This window comes from Amphibalanus amphitrite, unplaced genomic scaffold (assembly GCF_019059575.1).
Source record: "Amphibalanus amphitrite isolate SeventyFive unplaced genomic scaffold, NRLGWU_Aamphi_draft 000226F_arrow, whole genome shotgun sequence".
Classification (NCBI taxonomy): domain Eukaryota; kingdom Metazoa; phylum Arthropoda; class Thecostraca; order Balanomorpha; family Balanidae; genus Amphibalanus; species Amphibalanus amphitrite.
Genome location: NW_024881721.1, coordinates 626,788 through 644,407, shown reverse-complemented (window position 1 = coordinate 644,407; position 17,620 = coordinate 626,788). Strand labels below are relative to the sequence as shown.

General features: G+C 55.4%; 1 protein-coding gene across 9 annotated transcripts in view; it reads right to left on the bottom strand.

The window, feature by feature from the left end:
- LOC122385648 overlaps nt 1-17,620 on the bottom strand; it is a 145,755-nt gene that overhangs the window by 21,896 nt on the left and 106,239 nt on the right. For 5 of the 9 annotated variants that reach the window (XM_043374058.1, XM_043374061.1, XM_043374060.1 and 2 more), the window contains one exon: nt 4,796-4,905. In XM_043374058.1, the coding sequence (XP_043229993.1) occupies nt 4,796-4,905 (110 nt within the window). Of the gene's footprint in view, nt 1-4,693; nt 4,906-17,620 lie in introns of all 9 variants that reach the window. The other 4 variants (XM_043374062.1, XM_043374067.1, XM_043374066.1 and 1 more) reach the window with 1 other exon arrangement.

Here is a 17,620-nt window from a genome sequence, read left to right as displayed (position 1 = left end):
CAATGCTCGCTCTGGGTCGACAGACTGGCGTTCTGTATTATCTAGGTGAAAAAGTTATGATGCGGGTGGGGTCCATCTTTTGTATTATCTAGGTGAAAAAGTTATGCTGCGGGTGGGGTCCATCAGGTCCAGGGTCGGACTTGTAGATGGTGTCTGTCGGACCGTAACTGGTTGGTGAAGACTAGGCGGTCGAGAGTGCAATGAGTGAAGTCAAACATATTCAGAAAGTGATACGACTGACCTGGTGCAATTGGTCTATTAGGAAAACTGACTGATAATCAACTCCGGTGTTACAGGGTGATAATGACTTGGCGACATGCTGACAGGGTGGATGGTGGCCAGGTTAGGTGGTCTCCTTGCCGGCCCAGGTCAGGTCAGGTCAGGTCAATTAAGCCTCTGACATCTGCTTCGTGTTTTCTGTTTGCTATTCCGGCCCGGTATCCCGTTTTTTTTTCTCTCTCTGTTCGTCAGTCCATGTCTCATGGTGCATATTCATCACAGCAGGCGTTGTATCCTATGCGTACCTACACGTGCAATCACCGCTGGCAATAGTGACTTTTAGTGCTGACCGCGTTCAATTGGTACGACTGAGCAGCCGAAAAACGACAACTGCCATCTTCAGACGTTAAAAACCGACGCTGCAAGTGCATATGGTCGCACTGTCCTTAGGAACGTGTAAATTTAGCTTCCGCGTCTCGTCAAGGCAGCGCCACGAGGCAAGGAAGTGAATTCCGACAATGGAAGCCAGCGGTGACATGAATCCCAGTTCATGTCAGACGAACCTTGTCAACTACAGATTACAGCTATTGGGGGTTTGTGGCCGGTGGCAAAACGCATCGTAAAATAACCACAACTGTGAGCCGGCAAGGTGAATGGCACAGCTTTTGTTGTCCTTGGCTAAGTAGATACATAACCCACTACCGGCCACACCTTTATAAATACGCCAGTGAGAAAGGACTCGATGGAAGGCCTCCAAAAGAACGGCTGTGGACGCCAGCGCCACACAATGGCCCATGTCCAAGGACCAAGGTGTTGCAGACATACGGTCTACGGAAGCCCGACAATGCCCCTGTCTAATTCGGCCGAGCAAGTTCCCTGCGTACGTACGCACTCTGTTCGGAGCGCGTCTACTCTCCGAACAGGTCGCATCATTCCGTGTGTGGGCGGCAGATGACGTGAGATGACGTTACAAACATAACCCGGAGTCATCACCGCTCCGCCGGCTATCAGACGGTGCCGCGGCGGCACGAGCTCACTGGTGCGTGAGGACGCCGTGGCTCACGGTCCACTCGAACGAGCGTTGACTGGCCGTGGCGCACTGGAGTGTCCGCCCACGCACTGTGACCAAACCGGCCCCCGCTTCCCAGAAGGACCTGGTCGAGTGCCATGTTTGCGCCGTCGCTACTACCTTTACGATACGCTTTTATGGCGTTAGTCTCAAGCACGCATACTTTACATAAGCGCTTGTTCTGGAGTCAGACTGAAGTCATGAGCTTGTGACTTCACAAGGTGATCCATACAATGTCATATAATGATGCCATGTCATGACGTAGCATCAATAATTCACCCGCTACACCGATATCAGCTGGTCATGTGAGTTGATTCAACTTATTACGATAGCTCCTTGACTTAATACCAGTGCACGTGTCATGCGCCCACACATTTACAGCGCCTCGAGAAGTGTCGAGACAATCTGCACGTTTGTTGGAATCCGGAAAACAATTCAATATGGATCTCATGCGATTTCAACCATTCGCCTAAACCTGGCATCGCGCGATCTTCAGCCAAAATGTCTGAAGGTATGTTCGACTTACAAGGAATATTTTCGTTTACCTAACATGAAAAATTGGTCAGGGAGGACCTATGTTCACAGACAATGGAACGATGTCAGCTGACAGCCATCAGTCTAAACAGTATTAAAGCTCACAATAACAAGATTTCAAGGTAATCGGAAGCCATCTTGAGACAAAAAATCAGCCTTAGCCGACATAATTTGCTTTATCCTCACTACCTGTATAAAAATAAAGTGACTCCGATATGCTAACTCGGGTAAACAATAGGGAACATTTTGCTGGAAAGGAATATTGCATCGTATTGCACAAGTGGATTTACTTAACAGACGCTGCTAGTGCTACGCTAATTCATTATTTTTTCCCTGCTCCCATTGTTCTGTTTAAGAGAACACGGATTAGGACTGGCTCGTCACAGACTGACGTTGATTTACAGTCGAGCTGCCGTAGCGCCCACGGACAGTGCCATACTGCGGGACCATTTGGTCTGGACCGTCAGATTCGGACACTCCGTGAGAGGTGTGACCTTGATCTGGCCAGGCTGACAGCTCGGAAATTGATGGCTGCGCGCTGGAACAGAGGTGGGAGTGGCGAAACAGCCGTGGGACAGCGTTGACAGTGGGACAGCAGTCAGCAGTGTAACAACGGAGGGGCAATGGGACAAGTGGGACAGTAGGACGACAAGCTGCGCTTGGATCGGGACAGCGGCGGATCAGCAGGCAGAAACGGCCCAAAGACGCTGACAGAAACACATCCCATAGTAGGCGGAAGCCACACAGGCAGGGCTAATAGCCATACGCCAAAGCAGCGGTAAGGTAGCGATTTGATGGCACCCAGGCTAACTTCAGCCGTCATTTAGTATTTACCCGGCAACAACAGCAAAAGCGAGACCACAGAGAGCCCACCACTGCTCTAATCGGGCTGGGGTGAACGGCATGTGCAGGGCCCGGTCGGCTATTTGGGCAGTTGTCGAGATTGACCGGCCGTGCTTAAAGGCAGTAGACATATCTCAGCCGGGGTCACAGCCAGAGGTCAGGTCGAGTCAAGGCAGGACTCAGGACGCCGTGCTGACTGGACAGCGCGGGCGGGCCGGCGCAGTCATCAGATAGCCCTGTGCCTCCTAACAGACCGCCTATCGGTCCACCACTGCCGGCTCGCCCTCGCCCTGAGTCGCTCATTGAATTGCAGCCGGGCGGCGGCCGGCCAGCGCATAAACAAGCCGAGCTGCACAGCGAAAGCGGTTGACCCTGCTGTCGGCTGCCGCCCAGCCCACAAACTGCCCTGCCCCGCCTCTGCCCGGGATAAGGGGTGGACTCCACCCATGCTGCCCGCTCCCCGCCCTGAGCAGAGGACAAGTCTCTACCCAATCTGACCGCTCCGTCCTCCCCCTGGCTCTCCGTGACCAGACAGCCAGGGATCAAACAACTCAGACGTCTATATAACATAGAGTTTAAGAAGACCCGTAAGGACCAGGGGCTTGCTATCTTGTTGATGCATTGAAAATTGCTAACAAGGATTCCCGCTTTTTAATAACTAGCACTACGCATGTAACATTTAACATTTCATAAGCATCCCAAACTGCGATGAAAATCTGTGACACGCGTTGCTCCATTGCATATAAAAGTTGCAGATAATCGTGCACGGCGCTAGTTTCGCCACCCACCAGTGCGGCACGTGACAAAACACGAGGACAGAACAGTCTGGACTGCCCCCTCCAAACAAACTTCACGGAATGAGAGGGGAGGGGTAGAAGACCGGTCGTCTCTAGCCAAACGGGCTAACGCCTGTGCCATCAGCACCCAAACCGGCCCGGGCTGCACACAACCTCGCACGACTGCAGTGTTCCCAGTGAACCCAGCGAATGCGCACAGTTGTGTTCCCTTGGAGGTCTGTGACGCAAAAACAGCTTACCTTGGCACACGGGGTGATTGACACAAGTCTGACCTGTTGAGCCACTGATGACGTCACAGGTTACGGTAACGTCATCACCGCTCTGTTGCCGAGCGAAGACTAACAACGTGAGCTTTTCTTCCGTCTACCCCACTGTCCGATACTGCAGCAAGTGGAGCTGCTCAGACGCATCTCCCACCTACCGCCAAGCTAAACCACCTGAAGTTAAACACTAAACCTGAAGCTAATCGCTAAGCCTTGCACTCAGTCGAAGCGTTTAGCCACCTACGTCACCCCTTAGTGGCTCGGCAACTGAGAGCCATTGCGTCAATCTCGTGTCGGGGTTGCAGGAGAGCGGTGAGGCGTGGCCAAATAGGATGCCGGCGCGTGTGTCGGTGTGTGTGTGTGTGTGTGTGTGTGTGTGTCTATCTGAGTACGGGACGGTCTACCGACAGCGTCAGCGACAACGGACGGCAGGCGCCGCGACAGACGACCGAGAGAGGCGACAGACAGAGAGAGAGAGAGGAGGCGGCTGTCACCGGCGAGAGAGGGAGAGTGACGCACTGACCGTGATTTCAGCAATCATCAAACGGAGCCGACCGCGGCGAATCAGGACAGACAGACACAGGCAGACGGACAGATCATAGACTGACAGAAACAGATGGATGGAAATATGACGTACAGGCGTCATGATGCAATGATCACAAGACACACAACAAATCAGGACCGTTTAAGCCTTTAACCGTTCAAAGGAAAAGCTGCAACGTACCAGGTTAGACACTCAAACGACATAAACGACGAACGACTAGGGAGCTACAAAAAATGAACAGCAAAAACCGGGCGACAGATAGACGAAAAGAGAAAAAGAAATAAGAAGGGGAGAGTGAAGAAGCGGAGTGAGCCGATGCCACGAGTCGGACGATCTGGAGGAGACAGCGGGTGAGCGGGGCGTGTGAGCGGGGTCGGTGGGGTCACACCCGGTGGGGTCGCGCGCCGTCCGAGTTAGGTATTACCTGGGCGACGTTAGCCGGGCGACGGTGGTGAGCACACATGCAGCCAGGGCGGCCCTTGGTGGTGGCATGCGAGGTCACGAGGTCACGGGATCACGGCCTTACTCTGCGACTTGGACGGGTACAGGTCCATGGCGTGGAAGAGGCCGATGACCCGGTCATAGGTCAGGCGGCGGCGCGGGTCGGTGGCGCTCCTCCATACCGACCACAGCTCCCTGCGGACACAGAGGGGCGGCGCGGGTCAGACACTGATGGGGCCGAGTGTGGGATACAGGATGTGCGGGAGCCGCGATCATAGCTCCACAATGGCATGTGGTCGAAAATGAACATTACAGTAACGGACATCACGGTGTTTTGCAGCTGATAGCACCTAGACACCTGGCTACCAAAAGGGAGAACAGCTGACCGTGTCATTCAGTCGCTGATTCAGACATTCATCAAATAAGAATTACAGGTGAGGTGATATTCAGGGACCTCTCCGGTTGTTGTGACAACATCAATCAAGTCTAACCAGCCCTCCCCCACTCCGCTCCAGCCGACATCCCTCTCCGCCCTGGCGTGCTCCCGTGACGCCTGTGCCGTCACCAAGCGTCACCCGGCGCGTCCATCGTCACGGCAGAGTGAGCGGAACGTCAACACCCTGCACGAGTGCCATCCACCACGACCGCGAGCGAGACAGCCGCCAAACGGAGCCGCGACATGGCACTGATGGAAACTGATGGTCCCTGGCGTGAGACGCCGAGCCACGTCATCGGGATGTGGCCCTGGATTTGGATACCCGTAGATTGAAAGCCATCAATCAATGTGGCATGCTTGTGGATATGTGAAGAATTGGCAGCGACAGTATTTGTGTTAGAAGTTCAGCATCGCTGAACCATGAATGGTTGGCAAACGAACTAGCGACAGCCCTCGACAGAGAATCGCAGCCAAAGGAAGAAATTGGTTTCTTTTTCATCCAAAGTTAACGCCATATGAATAAACCGTAACATAATCAGTCTTTGAGGCGAATGTCTACCGCTTCCGTCACTGCACCGCCCGGCTCGCATGTGAACGACCCGATCCAAGGAGACACCACCGGGCGGCGGCGGCTGCTGCGCCGCGCTCGTCCGTGACACGGTGAGATCACGAGCGACAACTCGAATATCGCCGCCAGCGACGGGAGGTGGCAGATTCCGCCGCCGGCTGACACCGCGCCGGCGTCCGGTTACAGAGACGTGCGAGACGAGGCGCTGCTTGCGTCAGTGCGGTGACCGAATGTGGAGACGTCAGCCGCCTCCCGTGCGTCGCACCGCCCTGCAGATAGCGCAGCAGCCGGTCCTTCCGTCAGACCACCGCCGCTGGACCGGGGGGAGACGGTGCGGCGCACTGAGAACGGGTGGTACGGACAGGTGTGTCACGTATCACTTATACGCAGCTCCCGTCACTGCACGCCCTCATCAGGCGATCAGACACAATGGATGGCCAAGATGACGCAACCTGAAAGCGCTTTGCGTCTCGATCCGGAAGAAATTACCACCAAGATTTGCCTGTTCCTCGGTGCGTAGGCAGAAAGGGGTCAGATAAACGTTGCTTCTCATTCACAAGACTCCATCAGGTGATGTTACGCCACACAACCTTGCGTCACGACTTGCCTCTAAAGCTTTCACGGCATCCAAACTGCGTTTAACATTTCATTGACGTGCGCAGCTTGGCAAAGGCGGAGACCACCACGGCCGGAGACGGGTCGGCGCCGCTGCGGCCGGCGATCTCAGTGGTCGGCGATCGCGGTATGGTCGGGGTTCGTGATTGATGTTCGGCGGTAGTCTACCTGTAGTTTGCGTCACACGGCAGCGCCCTGCGTTCCAGGGAGCGCCGCAGCATTCAGCCGCGACTGACAGTTACGTGGCGTCCCAGAAAGGTGAGACGCGCTCGGTCGCAGAAAACGGCGCTGTTAGCGCACGAAGAACCGCGCAGGCGGTCTTCGTAAGGGGAGAGAAAGGTGTTCAGGGTAGGTGGGTACATATTCCCTTACACTGCTGAATGCAGTGGCCTGCATTGATTCCCTCTTGCCTGGGACCATGCGTATTGCGTATGGGTTTGCCGTGACAGTTTTCTGGCATACGTTCACCTAGTCGGCGATTCGTGCACCATCCCAGCATACCTGGCCAGATCACCGTGCGGACAGTGTCTTCCGAAGCCGGAACTCGTGCTGACAAGCATGTGATTCCATCTACGATGGGAAGTTGTAAAACGTTCTCAAAACTCATAGAGCAAGTTGCGAACAATACCAAATATGCGGTATGGAACCTTGGTGTTCTGAAAACTCGACAACTGGATTACAAACTGCTAGATTTCCTAGACCTGCCACTGAAGTCTAGAACCAGCACAGTGTTCGACCTCGCCGAGTACGAGTTTGAGCGTTTCCCCGGAACTGGCACATGGACGGTGCGGTGCGGTTCGGAGCGGTGCAGCCCGGCCCTTGCTCGGGGCAGTGTGGCAGGGGAGCGGGGAGGTCGCCGATCGGCCGCAACTGGAACACCCTGGCGGCGGCGACAGATCTCGGCGGCCGCACCGGGAACCGAGTCGCCGCCGGCGACCGCAAACGCCGCCGCCGCCACCGCCGGCTCCCGCGGCAGACAGAATGAATGAACCGGCGGCGGCAGCGGCGGCACTGCAGCGGCCACCGCCGGGAGGAGCGGACCACAGCAGGGTAGAGGTCGTCCGGACGTCCCGCACCGCACTTCCCCCCGGCCAACTCCCGCCACCGCGCAGCCGATGATGATGAGACACGGAGCCAGATGGCGCTGCGGTCTTCTCTGTTGACCCATGACCTCATCAGTGCACGTGCATCAGCGCCGTTCAATTACTGCTGCCGCGGCCGCCGGTGCGGTTTTCTCTGTTGACATTACATCACGCGGTCTGGGGCACAGCGCAGCCGGCGGTCGGCAGCACCAGCCAGCGCGGTTTCCGATTGTCCGCGATGATGACGAGAGGAGGCCACCCCGCCCCTTGCCCCCTGGGACGACGTGAAGACAGCCAGGCCCCCGCTGCTAGAGCGCGTGCCAAGTTACCGCAAGTCGGGTGCCGATGACGTGATGACGTGACGACCCCTCCCCTCCTATATTGTGCTTCACAAGAGGCGGAGACACCTCCCTCTCCTTTCTGGGACATCGGGGGACGTAGTTGTGCCCACTAGCTGTCTAGCGACAGGAGAGCTTTCTCGCTCAGAAGACGCGGTCTCGTGCAGGTCACGTGATGGTCTGAAGTCACCCAGCTCCGCAACTGGTTCAGAGCGCGGTGCTCAACACGGACCAGCCTCGGATGGATCCGGGACGGCTTAGGTTATATCCTGGACTGCTTCCCTCTTATCCGCACTGAGATCAGCTGATATTATGGATGCCCATGTCACCAGCAAACAATCGCCGTGTTAAGAGCGGCTTCTGCCTTCCTAAGTAGACGTAATTACACAGTTCGTCGTAACTACACATCAGCAGCCCAAGTCGACCACTCTAGCGAGAATGACAACGATCTGTAAGATACCGAGTCCGTTACAAATGCCGCGGTGCAATGTGAGAGAAGACCAGCTGTGTCAGCCTACTTTACGCCAGCCCGACTATATGCCACACAATACAACGCCAGACGCCGCAGGGCTCCACAAACCTTTTGAGACAACAGGTAAACATGACGAGCCGAAGAGATACCGAGGATCAAAAACTGTGCTGACATCGTAGGAAAAGCCCTAAGATAATCGTGTGCAACACTCGCAGATTGGGAAAGTCCGTGCGCTCACTCTCCTCACGCATGGAAGCGCACGCCACTATCCATCAATGAATACAAGCAAAGTCGCGTTCACCGACACTGACAACGTCAAAGAAAACAAAAAAGCGTCATCATCCAGCATCATCTTACATAACACAGAGGATAACACAGAGATTAGTGTTCGCGAGTAGTATCACTAGGGACTTTTCGTAGAAGGCTACCTGAACACTTAGGTGAGTTTTGGATTTAAACTTCGATGCTTTCTTTGATCGTACCACCCACGTATCCTGAGCTGTTTGCAACATCACTCCTCTGAACCCGGATTTAAAACTCGCGCCAAGGAACCGTGAATATCGTCATAGTTACGTTCACTGTGCGATAGCATTTGTTACGTGTTCGATACAGTACATACACAATGCATCTTCCGGCGAACCACGCGCTGCCGACTAATTATCTTGATGGCTCTCCATTCCCAAACATGGCAACCACTCATTTATGCCCGTTGCTATGTCTGGCCACAGCAGGGCGTCGGCTGGCGCCTGCCTGGCGTGCCGTCTTTCAGCACCGCAGCCCCCACGGCGACCACCGGGGCTCGCTACTGTCACGCCGCCAGCCGTCATCAGCATGCCGCCACCCGTCATCAGCATACCGCCAGCCGTCATCAGCGCTTCGGTGACCGTCATCAGCGAGCCCCCATCCGTCATCAAGGCGCCGCCTGTCGTCATCGGCCTTCCAGTCGATGCCGCCCAAGACGGCATCCGTCAACATTAGTCACCAGCCAGGGCGGTCAGACCTCCGGGGTCGTCCACCGCAGTACAGTGCAGACTGCACAGTGCACAGGGGCCAGCCTCTGTGTGCATTGACGGAACCGGCCGCGGAGACGGCCCTGCAGTCACCGCCGCATCAGCCGATCGCTTCAGTCGATAGACAGCTTGACAGTGAATTTCTGAATTCCTGTCCGTCGGATGTCCGGTAACGAACACGTGTCGTCTGGGTATTAATTCTCCAAAAAGGACGGAACCAGCGAGCGTCACCGCCGCAGCTACGCGCCGCCGGAAGGCGCCGTACCCGCTGCGGGAACGTCAACAATGGGCCGCACCTCTGCGGCGACCACCAGCAAACCTCATCTGCAATCAGCTGCGCCCGATCGGGTCAGCTCAAAGCCGGGGCTGAGGCGGCCGCAGATCCACCGCAGACGCGAGCTGCCGTGTCCGCGCCCAGCCTGCCATCGCAGCGCTTCTTTTGCTTCACTTCCTCTGTTCTCCCGACCAGCTGTTTGATCTGATCTCTTACACCCAGCCTGTCGACCTGACCAGAGACTGAAGCCGCTACTTTCGATGCCTATCTCTCACACCGTTAGCAGATCAATTTCCGAGTCCCGTCCTGACCTGCTCCGTTCGTGTTAACCACACTAACCTCTTCCTGACCCACCCGTGGTCTGCCGCTGCCGTCTCTCGGAATTCCCACCCTACCCAGCGGTCTCGGTCCGCTCTTCAGGTGCCGTACTGGAGTGGTACCGGGCTACCCCTCCGGTAGCGCATTCATAATGCATGGCACGCGACCCGGCCCTGCCAGAGAGCGTCTCTGCAGAGTGGACAGCGGGACGCGGCGGCGCCGGATGACGTGAGCGCCCGTCGCCGGCGGCGCAGGAGCCGGCACGGCGCCCGCCCGGAGAAAGCGGTGACGTCGGCCACTGGACAGCGCCGAGACAGCACCACCGGTTGTCCAACAGCTCCGCCGGAGGTCAGGGAACTGAGCGGATGCAGAAGGACGCTCACAGGAGTCACCAAAAGGTGTCGTGAGTGCGACACTCCGGCGCTTCGCCCTGGCCTAGCAGCGACCGTGAGCGATTGGGTGAACAGTGACGCTCTGACCGACCGAGGCGGCCACCTCACCGCGGATAGGTATATCGATCGGACTTTTGTCATGGCTAATGTCATCGGTGTGTGTTGTAAGCAAACGGTGATAGGGGCGTTGTCATTTTACGGAGAAAGGTCACGCGACAGTAAACCGCCTGCCGGCGGTTATTGGCGGATAAGGCCACACGGGCGTGCTGTGATAACGCCCAGCTCAGCCGACAGCATTGGGCGGAACTGACCGCAACCTAAGCCAAGTTACTTTTTATGACTTACTTGAGGAAGGCATTAGGAGAAACAGGACGTGGTTTAGGAGAAAGAGCGTCAACGGCAGAGCTATTTATCGAAGAAGGCTTGTCCCGAAAAGGTCGGATAAGTTCCGCTATGACTTCGAAGATAGACCGTACCTGACAAGTAAAATCACCATTCGCTAACTCGTCACTTGGGTGAGCGAATACCAGCAGTGAAAGGTTCATACTATCTGTGGTGCGGTTCGACCAATGTCAACTCACCAACTGAACGCAGGCTTACAGGAATGGTGAAGGCTAGCACATCATCAGGTCACGTCAGAACGGAATACCATCTCATTGACGTACAGCGTCATTTTTAGTCCAGCGAACCGCATGGTGAAATGTGGCTTGCATTGTACCCAATGGTTTTTGACATGTGTCTGAGTCGAATGTAAGAATCCTTACACATGTTGAAGACGGCAGCCGCAGATGGACTTCCAGATAGCTTTGACAATGGTGGAGTGAAATGAAATACAGTTAACATGGGACAGAACTTCCAGAAAGAAAGCTGAAAACATTCTAAGGCTTTTAATTGTTCTCAGAAAACCTCGCGAACTTGTTTCTACCCAACTCTAGCACAAATTCGTGAGTGGATCACCACAAAAATCGCGATCCAAGAGATCGCATGCCAGGCTGACAGGAGCGTACCTACGCGGCCATACTAAGCTGCACCATCCACTGTTCGTACTGACCAGCAGCATCTATTGAGCACAAATCATGCTCGTCATTTTACAAATCAGATGAATATGATCGTATATATGATGAGGCCCGGTATTTACGATCAGACTGCACCGAGCAGCCCTACAGTTATCATCCCGCTGCCACAACGTTGAGATCACCATCGTTGCATAAACTCATGTCGTGTCCCACAATCCGCCAGCTGGACCAAAATAACGTTCGCTTTGACTTGCAGAGGGCCTCTATCAAACGCCGCTCATCATTTTTGGGGAGTGGCCCGGAAAAAGCGTGACATAAGACGGAAGCCGCTGCTGTGCAGGAGATTATATGACCAAGATGCAGCCGGCAGCCAAGCGGGATCAAATGCTTTCCGGCGGGACAGATCGGCAGGGTGATACCATCTCTGGAACGTAAAAATGACGACGCCCTGCCCACCTTGTCCACCAAAATACACATCCAGCCCTGCACCACTTCAGGACAGGAAACGGGTGGCTCCAGCACTCTGTGGGATTCAATAGATAGGTCTCACGCAATATGGCTATACAACTGAACCAACTGGCCACAGAAAGGCAACTGGAAGTCCTCTACTATCAGAAGCAACATAAAAGAAAGAACCTGGAAGTAGACTATGAAACGGATCAGACACAAAGGGCATACGTTGGACAAGAAGTTAACAGAAAACCGCCTGCGTTGCCAAAATCGTCGACCCGACGCGTCGACTCGGGGCGTCGGCCGCTGCCGAAGATACCATATCATCATCCGCCGACCAGCAAACAGTAAGCACCGTTCATAGGTCACAGCGGCAGTCGACAAACACTTCGAGTGGCAGAGAAGTGCCACCGGGTGCAACTGGGTGCTGCCGGCTGCCACCGGGTGCCACCGCGAAATACCGCTGCCGTCTGTTCAGCGTTACTGTTTGTATCGCGCCTCTGTCACCGTCAGCGGTCTGTGGCGCGTCAGTATCGACAGGAAGGAGCACCTGCAGCGAGCCCGTATAGACAGACCGGCACCTGCAGACTCCGAGCACTGCACGGTGCCGTTGTATGGCCTGCCACTCAGAGCGACCGTTGTGCTCCACTCGAACAGTCAGCTGTATAGAGTAGAGGAGACGCTACAGTGCACAAGGCTCCAAACTCGGGCTCCATCCAGGACATCTGGAGACTCGGTCGAACAGCCGGCGGACCGGACGCGCTCGGCGGAGCTCGTGATCGTCGTGATCTGTCACGCTGGCGGACAGGTGCTGGAGATGGATCTCAGCCGGGTTCCGGCGCCGGGGGCCGACACGGAGGCGTGTCACGACCCGGGACTACTGCATCAGGCGCCTACATTCAGCGCTGCTGCATGGTCCCGGACCCGGGTGCATGAGGGAGTTCCATCAGCAGCAACAGAGAATGCGGGATCTCCAGCCTGTCCAACCGAGTAGGTACCCAGTGTATTACAAGGGCGTGTAAGTACACCCAGAGCTGAGTGCAAGTCAGCATGGTGATGTAGAGGGCGTCATTTGCAACTACGTCAGACTAATGTGACGGTGATGGGACGGGGACGGACATAGGCGGAACAAAAATGATTATCCGTGACAGCAAAGAAAGATACTGGCTGGAATTCAATGGGGATAACTCTGCATAAGTATGAAACACATACGCTATTCATACATACATGGTGTGGAACGACATGAGTGGGTGTCAGACGAATGGGGTTGATAGAGTAGCATGCGATTGTCGGGGCGACACAAGAACCATGACGTGATGCGGAGATGCTACGCACTATACAGTCTGACGAAATGGGAATGACGCATATTCGTGGTGCGAATGACATTAGAACTGCAGGACAACTATGACTTAAACAAACACAGAAATGGCGTGCAGCGAGGGCATGGTGAAGAAACGCCATCAATCAACAGAAACGCCTCAAACTGACATAAAACCACAAAACATTGGAAGTCAACAGAACTTGACGATCCAGAGATGACACAGATTCGCCCGAATAAGAAGCGTAATTGCCACGAATGGGGCTACGATGACGACACAGAGCTGTTGGATAAAATGAACGGCACACGCCCCAGTGGAGTTGCAGTAGCTGTCGGGGAGGAGAGGGAGTGTGGTGGGCGGTGTCGCCTGCAAGTGCTGGCAGCCAGCCGGCACAGCAGGAGCCGAGTCCTGTCTGACAGCGCCCCGCCGGGGTCCTGGCCGTTCCAGCCGCCGGCGGTGACGCAGGGGACAAACCGCGCACGGTGCCCCGCATTCCTGAACTGAAACCGTAGGCGGCCTGCTCCCAGTGCACGCACTAAACGACCGGGGAGGGGAGGCCGCTCCAGCAGTCTGTCAGCGTGCCAGTGTGTCATGGCACCTGCTCAGCGGGCCTGCCCCGCCAGCCGCAGCGAGCCGCGCTGGCTGACTGGTCACGGCCAGGTAAGCCAAGAACAGACGGCCGCGGCAGCCTGACGAGACGGCCCCTGATGAGCGCGGGAGACATGACACGGCGGCCGCTCATAGCCAGTCGGTGAGCGTGCTGCAGCGGAGGTCAGACAGTACCGTGACATAAGCACCGGGAAACCCCCCAGGATAGACGGATTCATCCCAGCTCCAGCCTTCACCGGGTGCCGCCTATGAGACGTCAGCAGCGTCGGCGGGAAGGTGGGGGCTTCTAGTGCTCGTTCGGCGCAGTTCACGGGCCTCAGAGGACGTTGTCCCCTCGGCCGACGGCCCACACCTGACCTGACAAGGGTCAGAGGCCAGCGCCGACACCACAACACAGGCTACCACGGAGCATCGCGTAGCGTTACGGGCCGCCCCGAACGTCACAACAACGCTCGCGTGTCGCGCGCAGCGTCAGCGGCCGACAGCGGCGACAGAGACGCTCCGGTGACCCGGGGTCGCGTCAACAGGACGTTGACCGGCCGTCAGACGCCACAGACCGAGATTTCAGGAACACAGATCCAGCTCGGACATCCCACAGACGGCTGACGAGCATCGGATGCGCCAGCCAGGACGCAGCCGGCGCGGGGCCAGACACAACTGACCCGACCCGGGCGATAACCGCCGGGCCGCTGTCACACGACACGCGCTCCACGATAACGCCGTCCGGCGCAGACACAACTGACCCGCTACTGACATGCCGTATCCGCGCGACAGAGACACAACTAACCTGGCTGCCGACATATCGCCCGCCGTCGCGTCTCCGTCTGGCGTGATCAGACAACATACACACACACATGGTTCGGCAGTCGGCCCACCCGCCCGCCCGCCCGACGACCCTGGCCGGCGGGCCCGGTCAATACGCGTCGGTTGACCTTGCATTCAGGCCCGCCCGTCCCGTGTCACCAGCGTGATGCCGGCCGAGGACCGGTTTCATCACCGGGTGCTCCTGCGATGATGCCTCATCGTGGTGCAATACATCACATAGGGGATGCACCTCCGAAGACATGGAGGCGTTTTCATGACCATGAGACGCGAAGGCGTGACATGTATCTCGACAAGAATCGCAACAATAGCGATCCTTCAGTTGCTTGAACGTGCATCTCTTCTCGTAGTTTTCCGCCCGCTTCCAGAGATCGCTGTATCATACCGTCGCTGCGGTCGACTGGAACCGTTGTGGTCACCGCCTCAGACCGGGCTGGACGATAGATATGTATCACTACCTCGCTGTGCCACTAGGTTCGGTCGGGGTTGAGTCGGCCACTCAGAAATCATGTCCCAGCATTGTCTGTTACGGTAGCGGACGCGCAGGTAGCGGTTGGCGACACCAAACCCTTCGAGCCATCTTATCTCTGTTTAGTCTGCGTTGTGGCCGGCGTCAACACTTGACAGAGCACACACTCAAATCTACGACTCGCCCACAGAAACGCACACACTCCATGACAGGCTGCCTAGTGCCTACTGCCTGTCTAGGCAGGCTGTGAGTGGTCTGCGAGGAACACCTGACGGGCTGCACGATCCTCTTTTCACCTCAGCGGTGGAGACTGAGGCTATGCGCCTGATCATCTAACCCATATTGAAGCGTCCAGCAATGAGATGTCCTCATGCCAAAGCGTAATGGTCTCTCCTCGACGTAAAAGATAACATAAACTGCTAAGCTGTTTACTTTTTTAGAATACACTATAAGGGTACTTTATAGAAGGGTAGGTACTTTATAAAGTCGAGGAACCACCAATTAACACTTAACACCTCCTCCCTAAATACCTTGAGTTAATTGTGATGACTTCCCCACCTTACCACCAACCACTGTCCGTTACCGCATTACCTCATCTCCCGTTATATGACCTGAGAGTGACACTAAGGTCCGAGAGCAATGCAGCGGTCAGATGGAGACGCGTCAGGCCGACCAGGCCAGCTCTCTGAATGCGATACAACACCACCGCATCAAATGAACATACTTACATACAGCGCAGCATTAGGTGCCGTCTCACCTTTCGCAGTCGTGTGGTATGATTCGCCGCTACCGTTCCGGGCCGGCGAGGGGCGGCTGGATTGGGCTTTGGAGCAGTAAATGCCATAGCACAGTGTTCCGCTTGTAGTGCTAGCCTAAGCACTGGATATCCCAGAACGGATGCCGCTAGCCATGGGCCAACTTGATGGAGAACGTGACACCTTGTAAGAGGGTTTGGAAAGGGCCACGGAAGTCGTGTCGCAACCACCAGTGTGTCACACATCACGAGCTGCCTAATCACGACTCATAGGTCATCTGCATTGCACGATGTTAGCGAGAAAAGACAGGCGTGGTGTCGAAAACAGACGGCAGTCCATCTCCCTGTGAACAGATCTGCACCATGTCTATCGTCTCTGTTCACGCAATGTCTCGGAACACTGAGAGCTGCACGCGGCGGGCCAGCTTCTGCAAAGTGATTTGATACGTTCCCCGATCTGGGCCAGCGACTGACACGAGTACTAGAACGGACCCCGCGAGGGTTACCGGCCACGACCGTAATTGGACAGCTCCGCATGTAGTTTACGCTGAGTAGATACAACACGTGTTGTATTGACTGTGCCGTGCAGGACCCTATCGTCAAGGAATTCTACACGAATATTGGCCCGTTATCCGACAAAAATGGTGTTCAACAGTCTGAACAACTTTGACAAGTGCTCGCACTAACATGGTATCGGTACAGCGATCCACTGGCGCACCTCGTCCAGGCCAACCAGAGTGCAGCCTTGGAGCGCAGCGGCGGTCCCCGCTTCAGATGGACGCCCCAGCAACGGCAGATAGCCCGGAGGACCGCGAGGATGGATGGTAATGAAAGTCGCCTCCATAGATGGCGCTAGTAAAACGCCTGAAGATATACTGCGCCGCAAGGCCTGGCACCCGCAGTTGGAGCGCACTGGGTAATTTACTGCGACCATCAAAAAGGGCGGCATGCCCTTGAGTATGGCAATATCATAAAATGTCAGCTGCAGCATTGGTATGTAGTCGCTTTTGGTCAATCGCATGGGTGGAGAATGTTTGAAAAAGTTACCCCGGCCGGCGACCGATAGTCGCGGGAAGACGATATACTCACGTTGTTCTCAACGGTCATCATCAAACCCCTATTCTGACGCATGGAATAGGATGCTGTGTTTGCTCAAGGATGAGCGTTGTATCCGACACCGTATTATTCATAACATTTTTGGAATGATCGAAAAGGCAATTTCCTTTTAAATTATTATTTCTTTTTACTTAAACTTCCAATTTCACACCGAACCCAATTCCCAAACCAAACCATATGCCATTTTGAGTACCTAAATGTTGCGTTTTCAGCTTTTTATTGTGTCTCAAAATAGCTACAAAAAGACAACTCACCATAGTAGAAGCTTTACAGAGAAATTGACAGATCGAACCAAGCAAAGCACTAAAATAGGTCACTGACATCCACGGGCGTAGCCTTTTTCAATGTTGGGCGGCTCTTATAATACAAACAGGGAGTCGATCCAGGAATATCGACCGGTCCGAGGGCTGTTCGGCTGCGCAGCCAAAATGAAATATGCTGCAGCACGCATGCGCAGTGAGGACTTCGTCGCCCGTTAGTCCCGCCCACACCACTGCGTCACCGCCTGTGTGACGTCACCTACTGAAGCATGCTTCGTTTTCCTGCAGCACGAAATTCGGTGCTGCAGGAGGCGAAAGTGGCGCGGATTAAAGTTTACCGTCCGATATTTCTTATTGTAAGCGGTTTGTTTGCTGTTTTTTGGGTATCATTATCACTCTTTTCGATGGCACATTGCTGATAACCACATTTGAACGCAATTTAACCTTTATTTGAGCGACAATCACCAGTCCACCCGCGCAACGGTTCGCCGCGTTTGAAATAGGCAGCAGCGACGCTCGGCCGCGGCGTGCCGGCGGAGAGTGGCCGGAGCCAGGCGGTTGACGTCACCAAAGTATGACGCACGCAGCAC